General features: G+C 52.3%; 1 protein-coding gene across 3 annotated transcripts in view; it reads right to left on the minus strand.

Moving 5' to 3' along the window:
- The window catches only part of LAMA5 (laminin subunit alpha 5), a 74,968-nt gene that overhangs the window by 8,882 nt on the left and 52,582 nt on the right, over window positions 1-13,504 (minus strand). For 2 of the 3 annotated variants that reach the window (XM_015881489.2, XM_015881487.2), the window contains exons 26-56: window positions 13,114-13,267; window positions 12,283-12,443; window positions 11,617-11,725; window positions 11,250-11,347; window positions 10,554-10,755; window positions 10,109-10,235; window positions 9,747-9,886; window positions 9,307-9,422; window positions 8,950-9,161; window positions 8,643-8,847; window positions 8,322-8,466; window positions 7,792-7,932; window positions 7,262-7,423; window positions 7,037-7,138; window positions 6,870-6,953; window positions 6,314-6,544; window positions 5,801-5,914; window positions 5,396-5,523; window positions 5,133-5,213; window positions 4,481-4,695; window positions 3,812-3,912; window positions 3,456-3,636; window positions 3,029-3,172; window positions 2,806-2,957; window positions 2,617-2,727; window positions 2,192-2,303; window positions 1,499-1,669; window positions 944-1,140; window positions 740-856; window positions 511-665; window positions 134-275 (exon numbers count right to left, since the gene is read on the minus strand). In XM_015881489.2, the coding sequence (XP_015736975.1) occupies window positions 134-275; window positions 511-665; window positions 740-856; window positions 944-1,140; window positions 1,499-1,669; window positions 2,192-2,303; window positions 2,617-2,727; window positions 2,806-2,957; window positions 3,029-3,172; window positions 3,456-3,636; window positions 3,812-3,912; window positions 4,481-4,695; window positions 5,133-5,213; window positions 5,396-5,523; window positions 5,801-5,914; window positions 6,314-6,544; window positions 6,870-6,953; window positions 7,037-7,138; window positions 7,262-7,423; window positions 7,792-7,932; window positions 8,322-8,466; window positions 8,643-8,847; window positions 8,950-9,161; window positions 9,307-9,422; window positions 9,747-9,886; window positions 10,109-10,235; window positions 10,554-10,755; window positions 11,250-11,347; window positions 11,617-11,725; window positions 12,283-12,443; window positions 13,114-13,267 (4,510 nt within the window). The remainder of the gene's footprint in view (window positions 1-133; window positions 276-510; window positions 666-739; window positions 857-943; window positions 1,141-1,498; window positions 1,670-2,191; window positions 2,304-2,616; window positions 2,728-2,805; window positions 2,958-3,028; window positions 3,173-3,455; window positions 3,637-3,811; window positions 3,913-4,480; window positions 4,696-5,132; window positions 5,214-5,395; window positions 5,524-5,800; window positions 5,915-6,313; window positions 6,545-6,869; window positions 6,954-7,036; window positions 7,139-7,261; window positions 7,424-7,791; window positions 7,933-8,321; window positions 8,467-8,642; window positions 8,848-8,949; window positions 9,162-9,306; window positions 9,423-9,746; window positions 9,887-10,108; window positions 10,236-10,553; window positions 10,756-11,249; window positions 11,348-11,616; window positions 11,726-12,282; window positions 12,444-13,113; window positions 13,268-13,504) is intronic. The other variant, XM_015881488.2, reaches the window with a different exon arrangement.

Below are 13,504 nucleotides of genomic sequence, written 5' to 3' on the forward strand. Positions count from 1 at the left end.
ACCAGTTGCTCTGTTCTCCAGCACCAAGTGCTGCAGTCCCAGAAGGAAGGGGCAGCAGACCACTGTGTGCAGGTGTGAAAAGCAGCATGGCTGCAAATGGGATTTTGCTTTCTCTCATTTGCACAGCACATACCATCAAAGCCTCGCCAGCAGCTTCATCAGCGTCGTGGGCCGCTCGCTCAGCTTTTCTCACTGCTTCAATGATGCTGGCATAGACGTTGGAAGCATCGATCGCCCTCTGGATAAAGCCATCTTGGTTCGTGCCTTGGATAATGCTGTGTGGGAAGACAAAGCTGTCAGGGCCACAGAGATCACTCATGCTGGGTTCCTGTCCCCAAGGACAAACAATCTTGGGCTCCTCAGGGTACACTAAAGTGTGCAGGAATGTTCTTCAAGCTAAAGCCTTGGAGAAAACACCCTGCTGCAAATCTGCTGCAGTGCTGGGGCTGTGGTGTCCCATCCCTAAACACAGCAGCATGACACAGCCATATAGCTGGGCAGAAGCCTCACCTGGACAGGTTCCTTGCCAGCTCATCCAGGAGCCGGGCGTGCTCCTCAGCTTGCTCCACAATGGGGATCTTACTGCTGGCTGGGGAGAACTTCTTGACTCGCTCTGTCAAAGGCAGCTTTGCCCCATCCAGAAGGGCTGCCAGCTTCTCATATGCCTGCAAAGACATGTGTCACCCCCAATGGTTGCCCCATTGTGCTCTGCCCACATCAAAGCAACTCCATCACTCACCTCCTTCGCACTCTCCATCTTCTGTAGGAAGTTGGAGACCTTGGCCAGGGCATTCTCAGCCATCCTCAGGGTCTCTTGCACCAGCCCATACTGCTTTTGGAGTTCACGGCTCTTTTGCTAGACACAAAGGCATGGAGTTAGGAGCCAGCGGGGTCAGGGGAGGTTCCCCCTCACTGCATGGCAGATCATCTGGTGCAGGTCTACCTGACTCTCCTCCAGGTTGTTGCGGTTCAAACTGTTCAGGTCTTCTGTCTGCCTGGTTTTGTTGACAGCCTCATTGAGGGCATCGCGGAGATCCATCAGCTGGGAGCTGTGCTGGGCCAACATGTCCTGGATGCTGCTCACCAGTGCCTGGTTGGACTCCCAGTGGGTATGAAGCTCACTCTTCACCCGGTGCAACACTGAGGGTGGAGGAGATGAGAACTGGTGTTCATCTTCCTGTGCTTGGCCAATGCCTAATTCTGGTCCCACTTTTCAGGTATCCCTTCCTCTTTCAGTCTAGATAGCACAGGTTCTCATACAATATTGTCTACAAACCCAACTAGCAAGAAAGATAGGATCTCTTTCAGAAAGATACCCAGCTGCACCTGAAAGGCTCAATATGAAGGAGAACCCCTACCTTGAAGCCCTATTATTCTGAGTAACAGTACCCTGAATGCAATGATTATGTAGAAACACAGGGTGACTTATTCAGGCTGCCAATAACCAGACCAAGCAGGGGCAGCACAGCTTTGCCCCATGCTGCTAACCCACACTTACACTTCTGAGCCTCCTCGTGCTCACGCCTTGCCAGCTCCTCCTGGCCAGCCAGGCTCCGCTCCTTCATCTCCCTCAGCATCCTCTCCACCTCTGCCATCTTCTGCCGAAACTCCTCGGTGGAGGTGATGCTGGCATTTGCTGCTCCAAACGTGGCCATCTGCCGCACCAGGTCTGTAGGGAAATGCAGATCTCATTAGCATCCTCACCCCAGTCCCTTTGCAGCTGAGACCTTCCATCTCTTCCTCTCACCAAAATGCAGGCAGCCTCTGTGCAATCTCAAACTCACAATCACAGCATCGCTCAGATTGGAAAAGACCTCGGAGATCCCCAATTCCAACTCCAACCCATCCCACCATGCACACTGCCCACGTCCCTCAGTGCCACATCTCCATGGTTATTGAACACTCCCAGGGATGGTGACCCCACCACCTCCCTGGGCAGCTGTGCCACTGCATCACTGCTCTTCCTGAGAAGAAATGATTCCTAACATCCAACCGGAACCTCCTCTAAGGTTCAACATCCCCTGGTCTACCTATACAGTCACAAGTCTGTGTGGATCTCCATCACGATTTGGTTTCCCCTTCTTTTCTCCACAGCCCCTTTCTAAGCAATGCAGTACTCTCTGCTGTTGGCAAAGTAAAAATGTGGCATTCCCAAAAGGAGAAACCCACAAAGCAGAGACACTTCACCCACCTCCAATGCTTTTCTGAATACTTTGAATAGTTAGCAGAAGCTGCTCTCCTCTGTGGTAAGTCTCCCTTGTATGCTGCTCTAAATGGTTTGCTTTTCTGTGAGTCATCATCATCTGAAACATAAAGCACTATTAGTTGAAGTATAAGTTCATGTTTTACACGACCCTTCTGCTACTGGGCTGTTCAAAGCATGTATGTATGTACAGACAGACATTTTTCTAGGCATCTTGATGTCATGAGATGTTTAACAGCCCTCCAATGGAGCCTGGCCATGTCAGACATCCCTACAGCCACAGCCCAGTGCTGGGCTGAGCAGGAGACCCAGCCTGACTGAGCTGTGTTTCTCACAGCCTTCAAAGCCCTCAATTTAGATTAAAAGGGGAACTCTTGCTCTGTCGATGGGAGGAAGATGGAGAAATATCCTACTCTGTGCTGCAGCGCATTCAAGTCCTGTGTGAGGTCTGTGTTCTCATCCTCCAGCTCATCAGTCCTTCGCCTGACCTGGTCCATGGCTCTGTGGTACTCACGCAGTTGGTTCTGGAAAAGAAGAGAGCTGAAATCAAGCCAGGAGGCCAGGACAAATAGGCAAAAAGCAGAACCAGACCTGCCACGTACAGCAACAGTCGCCATAGTGCTGTTGAGACTATGGAGGCGAGCCCAGGCGATGGAGCTGGCGCTGAGATTGACCAGGAGGCTCCGGATGGAGGGGAAGGTCGTCTCAATGTTCTGCAGATCCTCCAGCAGGAGCAGGACGCAGCTGTCACACACTGCCCAGAGAATGGAACAGTCAGCAGAGCCCTTTGCCAGCTTCCTTCACCTCCTTCCCCAGGATACACACCTTCACACCTCATGCTGTCTGGGCCATTTGCCACCGGGATTTCATAGTTGTGCATGCAGACATCACACTGCTTCCCCGTCAGCCCGTTGGAGCAGGTGCACTCCCCGGTGCGTGGGTCACAAGAGCCCCCTCTGCACTCACACTCTGCCAAGTTCAATAACAAGGAAACACCAGTGTCATCATTTTGTGCTCTTACTACATCGAAGGGAGGGGAACAGGTGGCTTTACTCCAGCTGTGCAATTGCATCTCTGCCCATTTACATGCACGCACTGCTGGGGTTTCTATATGCAAACTGGCAACACACACAGGACTCCAAACAACAGTTGGTTGTTTTCCTTCCCAAGCAATTTGACAAGCACACGTGCCACCAAAAGCATGTCCTGCTCCTCCATGTGAGGGACCTGACAGCTGGGAAGCAGGACTCACTTCTGCAGCCCCTCTCGCTGAAGCCCCAGTAGCCTGGGGCACACTGCTGGCAATGCAAGCCGCTGACACCGGGCAGGCAGTGGCATTGGCCCGTCTGTGCGTGGCAGCTGCTCCCGATGGCACCGACATCGCAGTCACACCTCCGGCAGCCAGAGCATCCCTCGAAGCCATAGTACCCATCCTAGGGAAAAGCAGGTCAGTGTGGGCCCTGTCCAGGGCAAACCCATCTTTGTCCTGCACAGCTCATGCTGGATACATGCAGGCAAATGAGTTTTGTTGCAGCTTCCCACTGCTGAGGCTGCAGCTCAGCACCCATGACAAGCAAAGGTACCATCGTGGTACACAGGCAGCCTCACCTCGCAGCGGTCGCAGTGCTGTCCTGTCACTCCAGCCTTGCAGAAGCACTGCCCGGTTTGTGGATGGCACGAGTCAGTCCCACAAGGAGAACAGTTGCACTCTGCCAGGGAAAACACACAGTTATAGGGTGAAATGAAAAGACCCATCAGCCACCCCAGACCTCCTTACAAGGAATCCCATTTCTCCCCTATCTTATCACAATCACAGTAAATACACAGCTTTTCTCTGCTCGGATTTGCTCCTGCTGACAGCTTATTTCCATTATGGTTGCCCAGTTCCCCTTTGGTGAGCTGCAGTTTGGCTGTTCCTCAGACGGACAGGAGCAGTGCTGGCAGTGGGCTGTGCACACCCACACTCGCAGGGAGTGCCAGCACCGCTGCTGCAGGAGCTGCTTGGAGCAAGGCTGTTCCAACCCAGGTGTGGCTTGGCAGCTTGCAGACAGGGCTGGATCAGAAGCTCTGGAGTTGTGATGCTGGAGGGCAGGTTTTTGGAGCTGTTTTCTTTCTTATTATCATCTTCAGAAGCTGCCTGTCCTGGCACGTGCGCAACTGAGCGCGTGACTCATCCATGCGATGCACAGCCCAATGAATGCTGTACAACCTCACTAAAACTCTTGACATGTCCCTGGTCAGTCTGTCCTTCTTCCCACAGTTTCTGGTCCCACTCACGTGTGCAGTTCTTGGCTACCACTGCGTCCCCATAGAAGCCAGGGGCGCAGACCTCGCACCGCGCACCGGCTGTGTGATGCATGCAGCCCATGCAGGTGCCTGTTAGGGAGTCACAGCTGCTAAACAGCATGTTGGGATCCGTGTTCCCACTGCAGTCACAGGGCTGGCACGAGCTGCCAATCACCAGGGGATTGCCGTAGTATCCTGGGGCACACCTGGAGAAACACAGCGAGTTAAAACACAGCCAGGGCACTGGGGGATCCCAGAGCCTGCACCACCCCTGAGTCTTAAGCAATTATAGCAGTGAGTGCATCCAAGAGGATTGTAATTGATGCAACACTCTGGGATTTCAAAGCACTTTGTGTTTGGCACTATGATACCCCAGAAAGATGCCTTTATCACAGTCTGCAAGTCAAGGCAAAGCACAGCTAAGCAATGCAACCACAGTATCAAAATATATCAGTATTGGAGGCAGCAATGGGGTATGTGCATCTGAAATGGACTGAAAGAGATCCTGCTCGAGCACAGCACACTCAAGGTAAAGCCAGCTATTTCCTATGCACTCTCTACTAGGACATCTCCTCTGCCACAGCAGTGGCTGCATGGGACTAGCATGGGGCCATGGCCCAAGAAACAGAGGTGCCATCCTTACCGCTCACAGTTGGGTCCAGCGTAGCCAGGCTTGCAGAGGCACTGTGTGTTGGAGCCCTTGTGCACACAACCAATGGCAAAACTGAAACAACAAGGGGTTAATGGGAAAGTGCAGCTATCACCTGAGGTGGTGCCAAGGCACTGACACCATGGTGTGGGCTGCTAGGGAGCAGGTGTGGGTCCAAGGACAAGGCTGGCACTGGGACATCCCCAGGGCCAAACCAGTTCTAAGACATGGGGACAATCCCATTCAAGGGTGCTCACTTGTTGGAGGCAACAGAAAGAGGACACGGACATCCGACACACTGCAGGCTCCCATCAGCGTTGCGGCTGCCCACATAGCCATCCTTGCACTGCTCACAGTGATCTCCCTCTGTGTTGTGCTGGCAGTTCTGCAAGGACAAGGCATGCTGCAGGCTCCACACCACCAGCAGGAAATACCCCCACCAGGTATCTGGATACTGCAGTTCCTCTTCTTTCCCAGAACTATTTTCTACCTGACCCTGAGTGAAGAACATCCCCAAGATGGCACATGCAGCTAAAGGTCTAATTCAACCATGGTCCCACTGGCCCAGTTTGCATCTGAAGAGCTTTTTAAATCCCACGCTACACACTCCAAACTCCAGCTTTCCAGCTCCAAACTGCCATGCTGTCTCACTGTGTACTTACAAGGCATATCCCAGACCCTGGCAGGCACTGGTCTGAGTGGCCGTTGCAATGACATGGGATGCATTTCCCCAAAAATAGCCCCTTGGTGTCCCTGTAGTAACCTGGAGCACATTCCTGAGGAGAGAGCAGAGGAGATGTGAAAAACAGCTGAAACATTCAGGCAAAGCAAACAGACCCCATTTTTAATTTCCATGACAGAATTCCCACTGGGTTGTACTGATGGAGAAGAGATTAAAAGCAACAAATATTTTCTATTCCTCATCAGTAAGAGATAATTGGCCAGGGAGAGGACTTTCAATCCAAGGTCCTCAAGGTACAAACTTGAATTCAGTCTTCAACAACTATCCCCATTATGCCCCTTCCAAGAGGCCAATGTAGCTGGTACAGACTGTGTGGCACCACTGCTCTGCACAGTGATCCAGACCCCTCAAACTACCACGTGCACCAAGCATGAGGGGTGACTATCAGCAGCTGGTCAACTGCCCTCTTAGTGCGAGCTCCTCTTGCTCCTACCTGGCAGGAGTCACCCAGGTAGTTAGCTGGGCAAAAGCACAACTCCACGTTGCTTGCGGGGACACCTGTAGCTGTATCTGTTGCAGTCTCCAAGGCCACACGATGCAGGGACACGGAGGAGGAGAGCTGGGAGAAGAGCGCCCGGATCTGCAGCTGCTCCAGGTTTGCCAGCACCATCATGAGCTCCTCTCTTGATACAGGGTTGTGTGTCTCCGTGTGTCTGAAGTTACTCTAGAGGGGAAAGATCCGACATTACTGGCAAGAAGAACAAACCCTTATTTTATGTCATCCAGTTCAACCTTCAGCTCCCTTTGTGCAGGAAAAGCAGTTCTTGGATTTTCAACAGCCAGTTCTGCTGCAAAAAAACACCATCATAAAACCATAGAATATCCCAGTTTGGAAGGAACCCAAAAAGATCATCAAGTACAACTCCTGGATCCACACAGGACTACCCAAAAACTACTGAGCTCAAAGCAATGCTCTCTTCTGCCTACAAGCCAGTCATTTCCTTTCAGGAGCATCTGAGCACATGGTACATTTCAGTGTGCTCACTCACCTCCACCAGCTGCAGCCGGCCTTCATGTACCTCCCCTGGGGAAGGGTAGGAGCCTTCCAGAAACATGATGCTCATCTGATTTCCCTGAGAAAAGCAAGGAAGGCATTGGTCACTACCTCGCCCTGCTCACGTTAGCAGGAAATACTGGTGAATTGCTCAGGCTGTACCTTCAGGATCACATCTGGACGGGACTCCATGGGAATGAAGACATCACCCCTCCGTGGGTCAGAGTGAAGCTCGTAGCGCAGGTGGCCGCCATAGGAGGAAACCTAAGGAAGAGCCAAGTTGCATCAGCTGCCACCTGTGACCTGAGTCAGAGCTGTCCATGATCAGCCAGAGAGTGGAGTCAGGGATGTGCAGGACTGCTGGTCTAGCTGCCACCATGCTCTTACCCGGTCTCCAAGGTAGGAGCTGGGTGCAACCCAGTAGAGCTCCTGATAGGCATCCAGGAGGTTCTTGAGATCAGCACGGAGCAGCTGCTCCTGCAGGCTCAGGGCTGTTGGCACCTCCTGGCGGTCGCTGCTCATCAAGAGCCAGCCATTCATGTCGATGAACTGTAAGGGAAGATCAAGCATACACGTTTCTCCTTTTGTGCCCTGGAGGATCTACAGAAGGAGTTTGATGATGCTTAGAAGAACAATTCTCATTGTGGCTGAAAAGATGCCAACAGGGTCACAACCTCACACACATCCTGATGAGGCTACTAGAAAACTGAGCACCACCCTTTCCTGGCATAATCCCCAAATGCCATCCACGACTTTCAACCCCATGAGACTCCAGAGACCAGGAAAAGGGGCTGAAAATGGGAGATGGGCATAGCAGGACAAGGATAACACTCCTCACACCTTAACTTCCAGCAGGGTAAGACTAGTGCACAATGAAGACCCAAGACAGGAGCACAGCCACTCTGCTGGTCCCTCACCTCAGCTCGGTACTTCACAGCACTGCGGCAGCGATTGGTGGCACCAAAGCAGAAACACTTGGTGCATCCCTTGGGGTTGCTGGCATCCAAAGAAAACGTCCCCAGGCGGCACTGGTCACACCTCGGGCCCTCCACATTTTCCTGGAAGATATGCAAAGCTCAGTAGCATCAGAGGCTCCTTGATGGGCATTAGCAGAGGGCAGAGATGGCTCTAGGTATTATCAAGCCCAACAAGGTTCATCACTGTGACACTGAAAGACACAGGAGCAGGATTCAGTGGGCTGACAGCTTTTCCTGCATCATTCTCTGACAACAGGGCTCGTTTCAGGCTGCCTGACTGCACACAGACACCTGGTGAGTGAGCCCTGGCAGCCAGGAAAGATGGAGAGAAGCCTGTCAGGGTGTCCTGAACCCCACAGCCTAGCAGGCATCAAACACCCACAGCCTCAAGGTTAAACCAATTGTACAGCCAGAGCAAGGAGACTCGAGCCATGCACAAATGCATGACATGAAGGCACTGGAGGACTGACCTTGCAGTGACACTGCCCTGTCACCGGGTCACACACGCTCGCTTCAGTGCCATCAGGATGGCAGTCACACCGCCGACAACTGGGGTAGCGGTAGTAGCCAGGGGCACAGAGGTCACACCGTCGCCCGATTACATTGGGCTTGCACCTGAGCAGGATGCAAAAGATACAGCATTAGAAACCTATGCTTTACGCTGCTGCCTTTGCTTCATTCATGCTGGGAGGCGCACAGTTTCCTCCCTGCACCCTTCCAGTGTTCCCAGTCACCCCAGCAGCAAACAGATACTGCCAGCTGTGCCCTGCACAGGGACAGGGCTTCCTCACTTGCACTGCCCGCTGTCCACATCGCAGCCAAGCTCTGTCAGCTCCTGCACTCCAGGCTGAGAGCAATTGCAGTCCTCACAGCCAATGAGGGGATGGCAACCGAAGGTCTGGGGCTCACAGACAACACATTCCGGCTTCAGGGTATGAGGAGGACAGATGCACTGCCCCGTCACCTCATCACAGAGACGTGTCCCACAGTCACAGGCTGCAAGAAACAAAAAGGAGTTGCATTTGGAAAAGCAAAAACAATGCAACCCAAGGAAGGCACAGTGCTGCAGAAAGCAGGGCAGGAGACAGGACAACTTACGCCTGCAGTTGGGGAAGCCCCAATAGCCAGTGGCGCAGCGGGAGCACTCTCGCCCGATGACGTTGGACTTGCAGGGACACTGCCCACCAAAGGGCTCACATTGGCTGCCCCGTGCTCCCGCCTCGTGGCACTGACAGGGCTGTGCCCCATTGTTGTAGAAGAGGGACAGTGAGATGGCGGAGTCACGGCAAAACCTCGATGATGTGCTGGGACTGCAGAGGAAGGCAGGAGGAAATGTCACACAGCCTCCCCACCACCCCAAAACCCAGCAGGATCTCTTATATCAACACGTGTTAAACTGGTGGGATGGAGAGCATCCCCAGCCACCCAGCAGCCACCCAAAGCCAAGTGCCTCACTTGATGTAGAAGCTGTTAATGCCGCAGCTGCTAATGAAGTCATAGGACTTGTCCAGGGGTTCCTCCTGCAGGTACTGAGAGCTGTAGCTGTCCTCCGGCACCACAAGGATGTAATCCTGCAGAGGACAAGATGGGTGAGCCAGGCTCTTTATCTGAGCTGATGAATGCAATCCAAAAGGAGCTCACTCAAAAGTCCAGTTACATCTTTAATGCCACCATCATATACAGGTCCTGATCCTGTGGATCCTGCCCTCAGTTCTACAACACTAATGCTGAAGACTGCACCTTTCTAAGCTGGCTCAGGAACTGACAGATGATGGGAAACATTCTTATGGTGACACAGACACAGAAATCCCCAAGGATGAAGTCCAGCACTGCTGGAGCCACGTGGCTGGAGCCAGGTCCAACACGCCCCAGGAGCTGCCCAAGGAAACACTCACCAACCACAGCTGCTTGCCCTCCGGCACTCGAACAACCACCATCAGATCATTGTCAGTAACATCCAGGACAATCTGGTCCTCAGCAACTACCAGGCTCCGGCACCCGTAGGCATGAGGGCAGAAAGTAGCATTGGTCTGACCTGAAAAAGCAAATCTATTGGTCCCACGTTTCCCTTGGACTACCCATCACCCCTTCAGAAGCTGGTGAAACCCTACTGGTTTCAAAGAGATAAATCAGTCTTTCTTCACATTTGCAATCCTTGGGGAACCCACATTTTCATTTGGCATAAAAAGCTTTCTGGGATCCCTCTTTGAGGGCTTCTGCCCACCAGCAGCCTTCCCTGGAACCCTGCCCATCTCACCTTGCCAGATGCGCCCACCGTTGATCAACACTTCCACAGGGAAGGTGGGATGGTTGGGTTGGTAGTAGTGCAGAACAAAAGCGTAGCGCCCCAAGTTCTGAATCCGGCTGTTAAACACAACAGCAGCCTGGTCCCAGACATAAGAACAGAGTCAAAAAAAAACCCCACATCTATGATTTTTGCCCCAGTTTCCCAATTGTCCCATATCAGTCAGACTTTTGGTGAATCCACATCCCGAGCTCCCCACTCTTCCCCCTTAATGGTATCACCTGCAAAGCTGCCCCTGGGAGCCCGGAGAACCAAGCAAAGTGGGGTAGAATGGAGGTAAGACAGAGGAGCCCATGGGAATTACAGCTTCAGAGACAAGGTTCAAGTCTTGGTTAAATTCCAAGAGCTACAGAAGAAAGAAGGAAAAATCCAGCCCACCCCGCACCGATGCTGCTACCTGCGGTGGCTGTAGGAGGATGAGCTCTATGGTGGAGTCCATTGCTGTGGGAGGTCGAGGTGCAGGCTCCAGTGGGACCCCAGCTGGAACCACATGGACAGCCTGAGCCAGAGGGACTTCAGGGGCAAGAGGCAGAGCCTGGCCCCCCTCCAAAACGACTGACTGGGAAAGCTTTAGGAACCTTGAGGGAATGCAGGAGCTGCTGCAAGAGGAGACAGTGAGATGCAAAGAGAGAGACTTTGGGGATCCTGGCAGGAAAAGCACACCCTGTAATACATGGCAAAGCATGACTGATGAGGGAGAGCTTCTTACTGGGACCTGCAGCTCTGTGACAGTAAGAACAAAACCTTGCAGAGGCTAATACATTATTATACATATCAAGAGTACAGCAAGTACCTCTTGCTGTATGCAAGCAAGGACAAGAAAGCTTATTCATGGTGACAGCTCAGTACCTGCCACAGGAAGCAGCATGGAGCCCAGGGATGGGGCCAGCAGCCTGGCTTCCAGCCCTTGTTCCAGCATCACCTGCTTGGTGGATGTGGACAAGGTGCTTCACCTCAGTCTCCTATGCCACTGATTTCTTTTAGCTGGGTCAAAAACTTAAAAGGCTGCAAAGCTGAGGGAAGTGGGCAAGCAACTCTTCTGAGTTACAGCCATGTTCATGCTAAAATCCTGATGGTCTCGAGACTCTCTTACCTATTGGATGAGAACATGCCATGGACACTGATGCAATGCACCTTCGGCTCAACAAACTCCATGGTGAACTGCTCAGCAGGAACAAGGTACACTTTGTGCTGCCATGCATGGAAAGGAGACACCCGGTTAAACAACAGCCTCTGGGACCTACAGTGGCTTCTGAGTCCACCACCCATGCACAAGAAACCCAAGTCCTGTGATCTATTTTAAAACACACTGCTGAGCACCTTCTCCACCTTGGACTGCACATGACATGGATGGAGATCCAGCATCCAGCCCAACCAGAGCCAGAAAGCCCTTCTGCCAGTACTACTCCCACCTCTCCATCTCATAACCTGCAAACAGCAACCCCCACTGGGAGCCTCACCAGGAAGAAGTCAGCCAGGTCAGCAATGAACCGAATCGTGGCCTCCGAGGTAAGCTCAAAAGTTGCCAGTCTGCTCTGGGAATCCACAGCAACCCCTCGACAAAGGAAACTGTGAGACAAATATAGATTTTGAGGCCAGCCTTGAACAGGGTTGTGACACATTTCTTGTCTCGCCAGCTATATGTCCTGGAGGCATTTAGACAAAGTCCCTGTAAATCTTTTGATGCCTTTTTGGCAGGTTTCCCAAGGACAACTCAGACATTTGTTTCCCACTACAAAGTTTGCAGCCTGAAGTCAGACACTTCTATAGTTAGGGGCACGGTTTGACCTTCACCAGTGGCTCCAATAAACCTGCTTGTAGGTCATTCCCCAAACCAGGGCCCCTACCAATGTACCCAGTTGTAAATGGGAGCAATAGGCCACTAGGCAGAGGTATTACAAAACTACATTGGCACGATAATGTGCCAGGATGCCATGCAGCTCCCAGGGACAGTCAGTCAGTAAAATCCATGCCCAGTTAGAATGAGTTTGGACACGTGCAGCTTAGATATACAACACTGCAGCATTGCTTTGTTTATGCGATAAGGCAGAAAAAGCTCAACCAAGGAAGTCTGCCTTAGCCAGGTCACAGGGGGACTGAACTTACTCTCTCAGAGCTCACCATACCTGTAGACACATGGGTAGAAGGTGAATGTGCCCTGCTGCATGGCTAAGTGCGGCGAGCTGATGGCAACACCCACCAGATGCAAAGCATTGGGGTTGGCATACTCCACCACCAACACATATTTTCCAGGTCGGGCAATAGGCAGCGACAGCTGGACTTCCACCTGGAGAACAGAGACACAGCTGGAGGGGGGGCTCCTGTCCCACCCCCCATAGCAAGTACACGTGATGCCCGTGTTACAAATCCTCTGCAGCAAGCACTGGAGTTTGTTTGCACCCCTCATGGGAAAAGATACACAATGGCTCCCATTTGTGGCATTTCAAGTGATCATGAATTAAAAGGTGTTCACAGCTCTGGTCCTCAAATCAACCTCTCCTTGTCCCTGTGCAGCAGTTGCTTCTGAATGAAACAGGGCAGAACGAGCCATACTCAGAAGAATGTGCTACTTGTTTGCATGGGGTGATTTGTTCCAGCTTCACACCCTGAGGTTTGTGTCCCTGTGTTCAGGTGTTTGTAGAGTGTCTTCACTTCTGTTACCTGCATGCTGTAAGCTCTCAGGGAACACTCTAAGGATACAAGCCAAGGCTGCAGGGGACTTAGGGATGATGCAACAACTCTTAGCACATACCATGCATGTCTTTGCAAGCTGTTTGCATACAAGACACTGCTTTTGGTCTTGAGCAACAGGGCATGCAAGCACACAGCTCCAACACTGATGGACTAACTAACTTGGGTGCAACATCTTCTGTTAACCTGCCCAGGTTTGTGCAAAGCACCAGACAGTGCAGAGATGACTGCCACCATGCAAGGGATGAAACAGAAGCGCTACTCACATCGTTGCCGCTGCACATCGCCATCCAGGGATGGGAAGGGGTGAGCTGCTCCATGGGACAGCCTCTGGGTAACCGGTTGTCCAGCCTGCACACTGCACCGACCCCTGCCACAGCAGGGAAGCCATCCAGAGACAGGTACTTATACAAGAGGCAGCTAAAAGCATTAAGAATTTGAAAAGAGCTGTTGTTACATAACAATTGTAAGAGCCAAGGGCACCCATGAGGACTGTCCTGCCCAAAGAATCATCTCTGGTTACTGTGGTGCAAGACCATGTGTTACAGGACCAGCAAGGACAGTCAGAACAAAAAGCTTCTCCCCTTGCAGTGTGCTTTACACTGGGGAGCGCTGCTATAGCAGAGGGGATGGGATGGGTGACGTCCAGAACCCACC

Source organism: Coturnix japonica, chromosome 20, assembly GCF_001577835.2.
Source record: "Coturnix japonica isolate 7356 chromosome 20, Coturnix japonica 2.1, whole genome shotgun sequence".
Lineage (NCBI taxonomy): Eukaryota > Metazoa > Chordata > Aves > Galliformes > Phasianidae > Coturnix > Coturnix japonica.